The sequence below is a fragment of the Dipodomys merriami genome, unplaced genomic scaffold (genome assembly GCF_024711535.1).
Source record: "Dipodomys merriami isolate MVZ:Mamm:240054 unplaced genomic scaffold, mDipMer1.0.p SCAF_2, whole genome shotgun sequence".
Lineage (NCBI taxonomy): Eukaryota > Metazoa > Chordata > Mammalia > Rodentia > Heteromyidae > Dipodomys > Dipodomys merriami.
In genome coordinates, this window is record NW_027203381.1 from 114,833,825 (window position 1) to 114,846,801 (window position 12,977).

At 46.8% G+C, this 12,977-nt stretch overlaps 1 protein-coding gene across 5 annotated transcripts in view; it reads left to right on the top strand.

The window, feature by feature from the left end:
• Nucleotides 1-12,977, top strand: part of Itsn1 (intersectin 1) — a 189,235-nt gene that overhangs the window by 141,148 nt on the left and 35,110 nt on the right. For 4 of the 5 annotated variants that reach the window (XM_070030612.1, XM_070030615.1, XM_070030614.1 and 1 more), the window contains 2 exons: nucleotides 1,952-2,069; nucleotides 3,929-4,120. In XM_070030612.1, coding sequence (XP_069886713.1) covers nucleotides 1,952-2,069; nucleotides 3,929-4,120 — 310 coding nt within the window. Of the gene's footprint in view, nucleotides 1-1,951; nucleotides 2,070-3,928; nucleotides 4,121-4,486; nucleotides 5,984-12,977 lie in introns of those variants that run through there. The other variant, XM_070030617.1, reaches the window with a different exon arrangement.

Sequence of the window (12,977 nt, forward strand, 5' to 3'; positions counted from 1 at the left end):
CCACTCCACTGTTGAATGGGGCTGGGGAGTGGCCACGCAGACCACAGACCAGTCCCTGTGCAGCTGCACAGCCAGGCTCACCGGCCTTTCAGTCCACATGTCCCTCACCTGCTCACAAAACTGAAGCAACTTGTATTGCCCTTTCTCCTCAGCCTGCAGGGGTGGTGAGTGGGCAGAAGGGGCGGGGGGGAGGGGGACACTGGCCCTGCTTCTCTTTGTAGCCTTTCCTCTCACCCACTGTAGCCATTTCTCTACCACTGCCTCATATGACAGTTGATTTGAAAGTACTCACACCCCAGGACTTGCAGGCCTCACTGCCACAGCTGGCAGCTTCCCTCCTCTTGCCACAGACTCCTGCCTCTTGGATTCCTGGAGGAAGCTCGTTGGGAACCTCCTAACAGGAAGCACCTTCTCCTTTCCCCTGAATTTGGGCACTGGTCTCCGGCCTGCCCAGCCCCTGGCATTTCACAGCTGATCCTTATCTTATCACTTAGCTCTCCCATGTGTGTTTCTTATTTCTACACTTAGGTGATCAGCTCTTTGAAGGCATGTTGCTCAAAAGAGTTTGAATGGCTCTTGGACTCCACTGTAAGATGGCTGGATTACCATGCCTGGGATAGCTCCTGGCACTGTACTCAGAGTGCTTTCCAGTGTGGATACATAAGTGAGGAAATTCGCAAGTGCTTTGGATCTGCCCTTGTAAAACTAGAAGCGGGACAGAGGAGTCCCTGTGAGCCTCAAGGCCGTTCACTAGATAGATATATACATGGGAGCATGTAAACATAAATGCTGTAGTCCTTGAGCCAAGAGCAGAAAGCCTCATCAGACCACAGGATTGATGAGGGCACTTGAGCTGTTCTCAGAATGTAACCAGAGATATATCTGATTGACAAGTTGACAGGTAGAATGTCAGAAGGTGTCAGCAGTTTTCTTTTAGTTTTTTATTTCCCTGGTTTTGGAATAGGTGTTATATTCAGGGTATGTTTAAAAATAAGAAAAAGGAATATAGATGTTTCACTTCCCTGTCCCCAAGGGCAACAGTTTTCATTGCAGTCTTGTTTCTAGAGATACTGTTTATGGGTGTGTTTGCACACGTGTGTGTGGACATGCACATGCACATGTTGTTTTGAGTTCTTTCCCTGATGGTGTGCAAAAGGGCAGTCATGGCCGTTCTCATGATCACAGCCAGAGTTTTTGTGGAATTGTGTCATAACTGCAAGTCTTGGCTCACCATCGTTATCTTAAACTCCTCCCTGCCAACTCTTTCCAGTAATTCTCAGCACATAAACAATCAGTAAAGAAGGGACCAGCCGTGGAAAATGTGCTGTAACCACGTTGGCCTGATGACTTTTGATAAACAGCATCATGTTAAGCCTCCCCGTGTTCTCTGGTTACTGCATGTATGTCATCTTGCATCTAGGGGAGTGTAGCATGTTCCTAACTCGTTGGTAGCCTTGGACGGCCACATAGGTTTTCCAAGCTCATCATCTTCACCTTGAAATGGTGAAGAATAATAGCACTGTCTTTCTGGAACTTAGTGTACATATAAGGCGCTTAGCATGGGACCTGGATCATAAAAGGCACTCACTGTTGCTGGCCAGTATTATTATCAATCCTAAAACTCATATATGATGTTGGCATTAACCATAATCTCTACTTTTTCCAAAATTAGCAGCTGTGTGCCAACTAGTTCTCTACCTTAGACATACTACAGAATATCCTGAATTTGTGACCAGTGACACTTGGAAAAAATTCCAACTTGCTGACCAGTGGCTGCTGTGCTTTGAATTGTAGTCATTGTAGAATTGTTTTATCTTGGTGACGTGAGGCCCCACCCACAGATGCTATGGCTAACACCATGTGTGTTTCAGATTCATAAAAGCTGCTCAACGCAAATTGAATAATCAAAGCTGAACCAGTAACATTTTTATTTGATTTTTTTCTTAATTAGGCACGTGGGAAAAAACGCCAGATAGGCTGGTTCCCAGCAAATTACGTCAAACTTCTAAGCCCTGGGACAAGCAAAATCACTCCAACAGAGCTACCTAAGTCAGCGGCACTGCCAACAGGTAAGAGTTTTGCAGCTCTTGTTGGAGAATGGTGTGACATGGCCCTTTTCACTTGGTTTTCTCACAAAGCATCTAAGATTGTTTTCCTCACATGTGCTTTTCAGCCCTTTTTATGCTTGCTGGAACAACACCCAGCTAATGTGATATGGAATATGTTTTTCAAAAGGACCAAATAACTAAGTGGCTTTACTGTGCAGGGGACAACAGAGCCTTTGTTGACACTCTCCTGCCGAAGCAGTCCTGAATACTGTGGCATTAAAGCCAGATTTTTCCCTTGGTTTTCTTCCAGCCATTTTAAAATGGGATTGGGGCTAGCGGGTGAGGCAGCAGAAAGAGGCTCCTAAAAATAAATGGCCGGGGGTCTGGTTAGGGTCAGGAGATTTAGCTGGAGGCCACAGGCTCTGCTGGCCATAATGTGGTGTTCACCAAAGACTGAAATAACCCCCCGTGGCATTTACTGGGACAGAGGGCCTCACTGAGGGGGCCAGGATGTTGTGCACACTTTCCTAGAGGGCTGCAAAAGGGCAGAGCACTGCAGTTGACCCCGATGGCTATTTTCTGATCTAAGGGACTGAATTAGATGCTTCAGTGATTATGAGGGAGGGGAACAGATTCCTGCGTGAGTTCTATATGGCACCTCAGTACTTGGGTGACATTTTGTGGAAAGCAAGTAATTTTTATTCCATTACCTTCCAATTGAATGTCGGTGCTATACGTCCCTAATGAAATAAAAGCTTGGCGGCCTTTGGAAGCAGTTAAAGGATTGAGAAACTTTGTGACTGATCCCTGACCCCAGCTGGTCCTCCTTGCCTGAGCTAAAACTTCATGTAGTCTAGAGGGGGTGGTGGCAGCTGGTTCTACTGTCTACTGGGGAGATTTGATGGTGTCTTCCCCCCACCCCCAGTCTCCACACACTCACTGCTGGTGTGACCCTTTATCAAGTCAGTTGGAGCCCACTTGTTGGAGTGACTCACTTATCTGGAGAGTTTGAAAACCCTGAAACTGTATGTAGTTGGGTTAAGAAATTAAGATAAAAAAGATTCAGCAGAATACATATTTAATTTTTTTTTTTTTTTTTTTTTTTTTTTTTTTTTTTTTTTTTGTCGGTCGTGGGGCTTGAACTCTGGGTCTGGGCGCTGTCCCTCAGCTCTTCAGCTCAAGGCGAGCGCTCTACCACTTGAGCTACAGCGCCACTGCCGGTTTTCTGGTGGTTTATTGGAGATAGGAGTCTCACGGTTTCTCCTGCCCGGGCTGGCTTTGAACCGCGATCCTCAGATCTCAACCTCCTGAGTAGCTAGGATTACAGGCGTGAGCCACCAGCGCCCGGCTGCATTTTTAATTTTTTTTTAACTTTCCGCCAAGATCTGGAAATTTGGGGAGGTCAGGATAATCACCTTCCACATTTAAAAAGAGATGGGAGAAGGGCGCGCCTAGATTCAGTGAAGGAACGCTTGCCTTACGTGTGAGGCCCCAGGTCCAACCCCCAATGCCATAGGAAAGAAAAGAGAAGAGAGGAAAGAAAGAAAGAAAGAAAGGAGTCCGTGGTGTGTAACAGAAACTGGGTGGTGTCGGCCGGTCCCAGGAGCAGAAGCAAAGATTTGATTATTGTGGTGAATTTTTTGCTAACAAGTAATGTGAAAAGAGGAAGATGTAATAAAAAAACTAAAGACACAGTGTTAAAAATTGTGCTGTTGTCTTCATTTTCAATCCTTCATCTTCCTCTATTGCCCTCTCTACGAATGGCCCCTCTGGGTGCTTCCTCTTCACTGCAGTCCATGAAAATATCTGTGGCTACCAGGGGCCTGTGGCCATGTCCTGCTGGAGGTGTGCAGCTGCTTACCCTGCCCTGTCTCCTGCAGTGTGCCAGGTGATCGGGATGTACGATTACACTGCACAGAACGACGACGAACTGGCCTTCAGCAAGGGCCAGATCATCAACGTCCTCAACAAGGAGGACCCTGACTGGTGGAAAGGAGAAGTCAACGGACAAGTGGGGCTCTTCCCGTCCAATTATGTGAAGCTGACCACAGACACGGACCCAAGCCAGCAATGTAAGTGCCCTAGCGGCTCTGTTCCTCTCCTCTCTGGTGTCTTCCGGTAAAACATGCAGCATTACTCTGATTCTGCTGAGCTTTGTTTGCAGAACTTAAAGCTAGACCACTGCTGCATTCACAACAGTCTCTTTGAAGACCTTCTGTAATGCAAGACTTTTTATCTTGTGGGGTTTTTGGTTTTGTTTTAAATTTTCATTCCTTCTGTAGCATGTTCCCACCCTTCCCTCCCCCTTTTTCCTCGTTTTTTTTTTTTTTTTAAATCATTTTGGCACCACGCTGTTTTACATGCCTGACTCATTTTCCTAGCTTGAATTTTGCTCATTGTTTTGTTTTGCTTATGTGTTGTTTTCCTCCTTTTTCTAGGAATCATATGTTGTCCATCCCCCCCCCAGGCTTGAAAGTCCTCAAAGAGACCCACTATCCCATATCACTGCCCAGAGGGATGATGGGAGATGCAGCCTTGATCATGTGACTTCCAGCATGATCACCTACTGCCTTCTGAGTAGAAGAACTCACTGCAGAGCAGTTTACCTCATTTTACCTTAGTTGCATGTGATCGCAATGTTTGAGTTATACTTGCAGAGATAGAAGCAAAAATTACAAAAATACACAGGGTAGCGGGTCCTTTTGTGGCTTTCCTAGTTACTCAAATTGACTTCCCCCACCTTGGCACAGGTGCTTTCAATAGTTTTAAGATTATTTTTAAATACATATTTTAGTCTTTTAATAAAAATGAAATAAACCAATTCTTTGCTATTTTGGTTTTGCAAAAAGACCCACTATCAAGGAATGCTGCATGTGCTATTAAAAATTGTTCCAAATGTCCATAAATCTGAGACTTGATGTATTTTTTTTTTCATTTTGTCCAGTGTTACCAACTAAATTGTGTAGTTTGGGGTTTCCCCCTACTATAGAAGTACAGTCAAGTATATCTGTTTTGAAGATGTGTAGAATGAGCCCAATTAAAGCGAAGGTGTTATGTGCTTGTTTGTGTGTATCAGATGTACCGTGTTGAGCATGTAATACATCCTGTACGTAAGAAATGAGTTCCTTCCATGACAAATGCTATCCCTTTGTACGATGCTCTAATCATATTGCATTAATTTTATTTTGCACAGTGACCTTGTAGCCACATGAGAAAGCACCCGTGTTTTTGTTTGGTCTCAGATTTATCTGGTTGAGGTAGTATTTTGTTTGGGGTTTTTAATTTGACGTGTCTTCATCCCACAAATCAATAGACACCACCACCAAGGTGGTTACGATTGACGCTCTAGTCTTTTCGTCTCTGATCTGAAGTTTTATTCCGGTTACTTTTCATGGAATGATCTATTTTGAACAAGTAATTTTCTTGACAAGAAAGAATGTACAGAAGTCTCCCTGCAATTAATTTCCAATGTTTACATTTTTTTAAACTAGACTGTGGACTTTCTACAGATTAATATGAAATGGAGCTCATGGTCCGTTGATGTGTTAGATGTGCTGTAGCCGAAGCCATGTGTGTCCCTTAACACTAGTTGGAAGCTCTCAATAAAAATGCCCATGCTGACAGCACAGAACATGGGGAGGGGGGAGGGGTGAAGCCTCAAGCACAATCCAGCTGTCCAGCTACTAATGATGTGACATGCCGTCCCTCCTGTGTGCCAGTCTCCCTCGGGAGGCGCCGGGCTGGCTGTTGTGTAGAGGTTCTTCTCATGGTGCAGAGGGTGAGGCCCTCCTCCTCCTCGTCCACCCGCGCTTCAGTATTTTCATGGATATGAATGTAAAATATATAAATATATAAACCTGCGGCTTTAACAACTGTAATACACCCTTTTGGAATAGTTACATGTATAGATAATTAAATTCTTCATATAAAAGTTAGATGGAAATGTCTCTGTGTTCTTGATGTTGGAAACTGGCTGTGGTGAGGGCACCACCACACATGGATGTCAGCTCGCGTGTCGATTATGTGTGCGGCCAAGATGGAGCCCTCAAGAGTTCTTTGAACGGCCCTCCCTCCTCCTCCTCCCCCCTAGCAAGTTCTGACCAATGGCTCTCAGCAATACTGGCTTCCCAGCATAGAGTGCTACTATCCAGGTTAGCTGTCAGCTAGCTGTCAGCTGCATCACCTGGCTCTCCGTTTATGCGGTTGACACATGTATCATAATAAGGGACTGGTGAACACCTAAAATCTATGTGGGTAAGGACAGAAACATGCACTTTCCTATGTTTTTGCTTGGGATCTGCTCCCTGGAGTCCTCTGGTGCTGGTTGCCTCTGGGGAAACAAGCCAGCACACACACTGATGCCCCTGTCGCCTGTAGTGGTCACCTGCTTGATTCCTCCTCAAGAGCTTCACCTGCCCTTCAGTTGAAAAGGGATTCCAATTTTATTCGCCGTCATCAAGCAAATATTTGAGGGGGACATCTATGTGCTGGGTGCCCCACTGGATTCTGGGAGGAGTGTAGCTCTCAGAGAAGACAGGGTTCCAGTCCTCATGGAATTCATATTCTGATGGAAGGAGTAGGCAAAAAGGTACATGTATCTATCTACATAGAGATAGACAGACAGATAAATAGATAAGAGAGAGGAGAGAGAGTTTGAAAAAAAGGAGTGAAAGACATAGAATCACCCATACAAACATTGATGGTATGTGTGAGATATGTTCTGTGCCAGACAGTAGGGGTTAGACGAAGGGAACGGACTGAGATCCCTTCAAGGGGAGGCTGTATTGCAGCTGACACCTGAAAGTAAAAGGGGGAGCCAGATGGTATGGGAAGACAAGTAGACCTGGGCAGGCCAAGAGCAGGACAGAGGTGAATTGTGCCCGCTGCTCCATCTCCTTGTGTAGCAGGCATCAGATCTGTAAACCTCATCTATTCTCCCAGGAACCCCCTTCACAGTTCATTCAGTTAGCACGGGCTGCAGGGTATCTGTGTGATACCCACAGTTCTCTGCCAGTGGTGCTCCAGATATAACAGAAACTGGGGCTACAGCTCAGCACCCTGCAAGGGTGAGGACAGGGCCCACAACGAAAGATCTGCACCCAGGTGTCACCCATGCCCAGGGTGAGAAGCCCTCGGCTCACCCTGCTGCCCACTGAGCTTCATGTTCACATGGTTGCTTGCGGCAAAATGGACACCCCTTTCATGGCTGCTAGTTTGCTCTGGTAACTACTGTTAAGTACATTTAATCATTGAGTAAGCTCATCTATTTGTAGCATCAATAGTATCACATAAATCTTGGGTTTCTATTTTAAATCTTCACTGTTCTCTATATTCTCAGCACTTTGGCACTAGATTGAAGTGGAACAAAAGGGAGAAAGTGTCTCCCGCCTAATTTGGTGGAGGGATATGAAATATGTCTTTTGGCCTCAGTTTAAAGGAATTAGGTTTCATTTTTTTTAAGCTATTTGATTAAAAGAACTGGTTATTAAATCTTAAGACCATATGGGTCTTTGTGAATATATTTGCAACTGAACTTAGCAGTTTTGTTCCAGTGATGTGTAGGAAAGACCCAAAGGAGATTGCATTCACTTGTGATACCCTCTTGTGCTACACATCAGCCCTGGGAGGTAGGAAGCCCTAAGGGTTGGTTTCCCCGAGAGGCCTCAGCTGTCTAGTCTCTGTATAGAGGAATCTGAAAGAAGTGGAGCTAGAGCAAGAACTCATACAAAATAGCACAGCATTGCATATTTGAAGGAAACTGGAGTGGCCCTGTTTCTGGAAGAAACCCAGGCAGGTCTAGGCTCCCGAGGCAAATGGCTTTTGGATCATCTATCAGACTTGGTAATTGGATAACCTTGACCATCAGGAGTCATGAATAACACCTTCTGATAGGTTCAGCCATAGGAAGTCACCAGCATTGCTGTTTTCTTGCCTATAAAAAGCAGTGATTTCCCATGGCTCAACCCAGTACAATATACCTCTGCCATTTGTCAGAATGGACCAAACCAACGACTGTGGGAAACACCACATTACTGTGCAGAGAGAGCCACAGTGGCCCCCATTTGCGCTTCCTGCTGCGTCTCCAAAGCAGCAGTCTTGGGAGGGGCCCTTCCTGCAGAAACCTTTTTTTTTTTATTATTATTTTGTTCTTATTTTTCCCTTCCCTTCTTCACATCCATTCCCATGCTTTAATTAAATATCATTCCTATGAGACAGTAAATAGTATTTTATTTCTTTAGGCAAAATTAATAATTCTTATCATTCTTTTTAGTTCCAAAAGCAACCCCCCAAAATGTTTAGAAACTACATTGAATGTCAGTAGTTCCCCCAAATAGATATACATATATATGTATATAAACATATATACATGTGTGTATATGTATATATATACATATATGTAGTAAAATTTAAAACATCTGATACCCTTCGTAACTAGTTCCATTTAGTTGAATTTTGAGGGGCTTTTTTCCCCTATATAGGAAAAAACAGATTTCAGAATGTGTCCTGATACATAGTTAATGAATCAAAGATTCTTTTTCTTTTTTAATCAAGGATTCTTTAGCTTTAGGAAAATGCTGTTCTTTTTTACTGAAAGCTCCTCAGGCATTTAAAATAATATGGCAATTAAAATATTAACTTTTGTGAGCATTAGGCTCATGCATACTGTGTCAACTTGCTCTGTGTGTGTGTGTGTGTGAGAGAGAGAGAGAGAGAGAGAGAGAGAGAGAGAGAGGCCTTAGTAGGAGCCAGTCACTGTAGATAGGTAACCTGAGGTTGGAGCCTGCCTGGTTGGCACATTCTGGCAGAGGCTTACAGCTGCACTTCTACATCTGCCTGACACATGGTTTCCAAGTGATGTTGCAAAACTCTCAAAGAGGAAGTGTCCTGTCCTTTGAGTCAGCTGGGCACTCCCTTCTCTTCGAACCCTGGCCCCGAGGTGGAGAATCACATGTGATCCATGCATCACTAAGGAAGTGCTTCACTCCTGAAGCCTGCATCCCCCTGGTGTGCCCCAAATTGTCCCTTCCAAGTCCTTGTCACTCCTGTACACTCAGCCAATTTTGTGTCCCAGTTTGCACCAGAAAAGTATGGGACATGTGATCATCTCGATACAGATGATTTGATCACAGGGTGATTGTAGAGCAACTTGGCATAAGCTTTGCAGTTGACCATGCAGACTTGGAGGGCCTGGGGAGACACGGAGATGCATCTAAGCCGTCTTTCTGACTTCTGGACTGGTCCTCTCCCTGGACCACTTGAGAAAGGTAGTCCTGTCTGTCACAGCCCGCAGGCTCCCGCCGTATGGACTCATCAGCTGCTACTTTCAACCATGGGAGTAAGCGCCTGTCCCTGCTTCCTGTATCACTGGGACGGTGCTCTTGGCGAGGATCACACACTGGTGCACGTGCCCAACGCACAAGCTCCACGATAGCTTGCCTCCCTTCACACCAGGCTTCCAAAGACAGTGTTACCCAAATGCCCTAGCTCTGCATCAACTGTGGCTTCTAAATTTTCCCCCTGGCCTCAGCCAAGACGCCCAGGGTGCCAAATATAGCAACAACAACCAAGTTCACTCTAATACTGACTCCTTCCTTTGCAATTTCCAATCCTTTTCTTCTCCCACTGCCTATGGGAAGATGGTGACTCGGAGGCAAAGTCAAAATATCCGGGAACTTTAGTGGGGCTAAGGCAGTTTACAGTGGCAGTTCAAGAGCATGGGTTCGAGTCTCAGCTGAGTGATTTTGGGCTTGTTTGGTCACCAATTTGGACTTCAGTTTCCTCCAGCACATAGCTCTGTTGTGTTTACAGAGGAAAAAAAAGCATGTGTGCCTGAGCAGTGAGCATCTCAGAATCCAATCAGGTGGCTTTCTGCTTGTTTTCTTAGACAGCTGGTGGGTTGAGTGTGTTTGAAGGCTTATCAGCAAACATGATTCTCAGACTGGGGTCAGGAGAGAAAGAATGATCGTGTGCACGGTGTCCCTGAGAACTCAGGAATCACCTTGCAAGTTCGCCCTACTGATGTGTACACAGGAGAGCAGGAGGTCCACCTGCATGGAAGCCAGCAGCATTCTAGAACACCCTGTCCAAGCTCCTGAAACGTGTGGATCCCTGTGCATCACGGCAAGAGTCCTCCCCCCGGTAGATGGTTGGTGCCTGCAGACACGCTGCCTGTTTCATATGGCTGCTGGCGGGACTGCCAACAGGGAGAAACGGGATGCGCAAGGCTCTTAAATGTCACGTCTGTGGACTGGGTTGGCAGGCCGATTCTGTACTCCACAATAAACCTGTCACACATGTGTTGAGTCACTGGAGTCCTTTATTTCTCATCACAGCCTTCTGGGGCTCTGGATTCTGTTGCCAGCAAAGAATGGAACAGTCGTGCCAGCCACCGGGATGCCTTTTTGCTTATCATACAGCTTGGACTGGAACCCGTGTTTCTTCCACAGCGCCATCTCCAGAGCAGCCGCCCCCAGCACACTTGGAAGACTCCCAATGTCATTGTCCTCCGACCCTGGCTAGAGGCATCCCGAAATGCCTCTGCATCCTGGCCTTGGACATCCCTGCTGTGTGTGCCAGGCCTCCAGCAGAGCCTAGCAGAGGAGGCAGAGCCAAGGAGGCCTCTGGTCTCTGGGGTGTTGTTGCCTTGGATTCCCCGGGCCCTGAGAGAAAGCCGCATGTGGCGGAATCCTGCCAGTCCTCCCCACACTCTTGCCCTCCCTCTCCTCCTGCTGTCTCAAAGACTCCAGGAGGGAGATTTTCCTGCCTGCTTTCCCTTCTCTTGCTCCTTCCCATGAGCCCTGGCCACAGACTATGAAACCAGCCTGGTGACAACCAGCTGTGCTCGGCAGAGCATGCGCAGATGAGATGTCTTGGAGGGACAGAGGGGACGCGAAGCAGACAAATCTGTGAAATGATCCCAGCTCACAGTGGACAAAATAAGACAGAGTGTGACCAAGACCAGCACTGTAGTGGAAGGAGGGCCTAGAAAGGCTTCTCTGAAGTGACAACATGGAATAGAGACCTAACCACAGAGTCCTTGTTCCAAGATCAAGGAGAGGAGCCTTCTCAGCCTACAGAATCACAAGTGCCAAGGCCTCAATGAGTTGGTACTGCCCTTCAGGATGGCACAAGTCTAACTGGCCTGTTTGCACCCATGCCTGCCTTCCAGTCTTTTTGCCATGCCTACGTGAAATAGTTTTAAAACACAACGAATGCTGAAGATCATTCAGTTCTAGTCTACCTCGTATAAAAACCTAAATCTCCTTTGTGATCTGCAATACCCTACCCCTTCTTCTCTTGCCTTCCTTGTCTTCCTTTGGTGCTCTTTGGACTTAATTTTGAGCACAGCTCAACTGCCAGTGCTTTTTCTTTTTATGCTTGATAAGTGAAGGGCCAGGTAGGGCTAGATCTCGACCCAATATTTCTAGTTCTGTCAGACGCCGTCAAAGTCACTATGAGGAAGCCTTCTTGGCACTTCTGTGGCTTAGTGGCTTTCATCCAGCCCTCCTGATCTGCTCCAGCCCACGAGCTCCTTCTGGGAGCATTTCTACCATGCAGAGAAGGGCGTCCCTGGCCAGGGTTGCAGCCTATTCCTGCTCATCCTAAGGCTCATGAGCAGAGGAAGTGAGGGACATGTGGACAGCACAGATGTGGACCCTCCCCACCTTCACAGCCTCACCCATGCTGCCCCCGGCTGCCATTCAATCAGGAGGTGGTACTTGCCCTCTGCCTGGGTTCATGAGCCCCTCTGTCATGTGGCCCGCACCCTGCCTGTCCCCTCTCCTCCTTAGGATTCTTTGGCAGGTTCAAGCCACTGAGGTATCCCAGTGGGAAATGTCCTTGCTTGTCCCCCTCCCTGCATCCCTCCTGCTCTCTCTCCCCTCCCCATGTTGCCTCACCATGAGACTGAGCAATCTCCTGAGCTCCTTGTTATCAAGCACAATGAGTAGATGGAGAGGCTGATACATAAATACATCACCTCACTTTCCCAGGAGACTGCACCAAACTCTGAGTCGCTAATCCCCCATTAAGACATCCACAGAGCGGCTGGGATGGACCTCAGAGCCCCTGGGTTCTACCCCTGGAATCACGTTTCTTAAAAAGAGCATCCACAACAACAGCAAGCACCGATCTGAAGCAGATGGCACCCCTCTATGTAGAGTTGACATACTGGGGGTGTCTCCTGTCACCAGCCGACTACAAATCACCTGGGCTATGGGTGTCAGTTTTGTTCACTGTCTTCAATGCCTTTGCCTAGAACTCAACCCAGAGCCTGTGCTACAAAAGCTTTGTTTGGGGCAGGGGCAGAATTTCATGCAAAGGCCCTGGAAAGAGGAAATGAGTTATGAATCATAAGAATTGTTCACCATTCTTGTCATCACCCTACAAGTTCCAGTTTGTACATGTACTTGGCTTTCTGTCCCCACTCCTAGAGAGGAAGCATCATAAAGACAGAGACAGGGTGGAGTTGTATAGTTACTGAAATTGGGCTGGAAACGTCTAGGATTTGGGGGTGCTTTTCTGTTCCAGTGAGATCTGTGTGTCATTTGTGGAGGTGGGGGGACCCTGGGAACCATGGATGGGAAGTACACTAGGCCCTTTGCACGCTCTCTGGGGCCTTCCGTGGGCTAGGACTGTTGCTTTCAGAGAAGACCCACCACCTGCCTTACCTGCACTGGCTGCTGGCATCACTGACAGCCTGACCTCTGAGGACAATTGTGTCCTCTCACCCAGACCTTCCAGGGGCTCTGAAAGAAAAGAGGGTATCAACCTGGGGCTCACCCTGTGAAAAACTAGATTCCTCCTGGCTCTCTTTCCTGGGAGCTCTCAAAGTTTTCAATCTTGATAGAGGAAGTTGCCATACATCGCTGGACTTTGCTGCACTATCCATAAATGGGCATTGAGTGGAGTAACCGTTGAGGCTCTGGG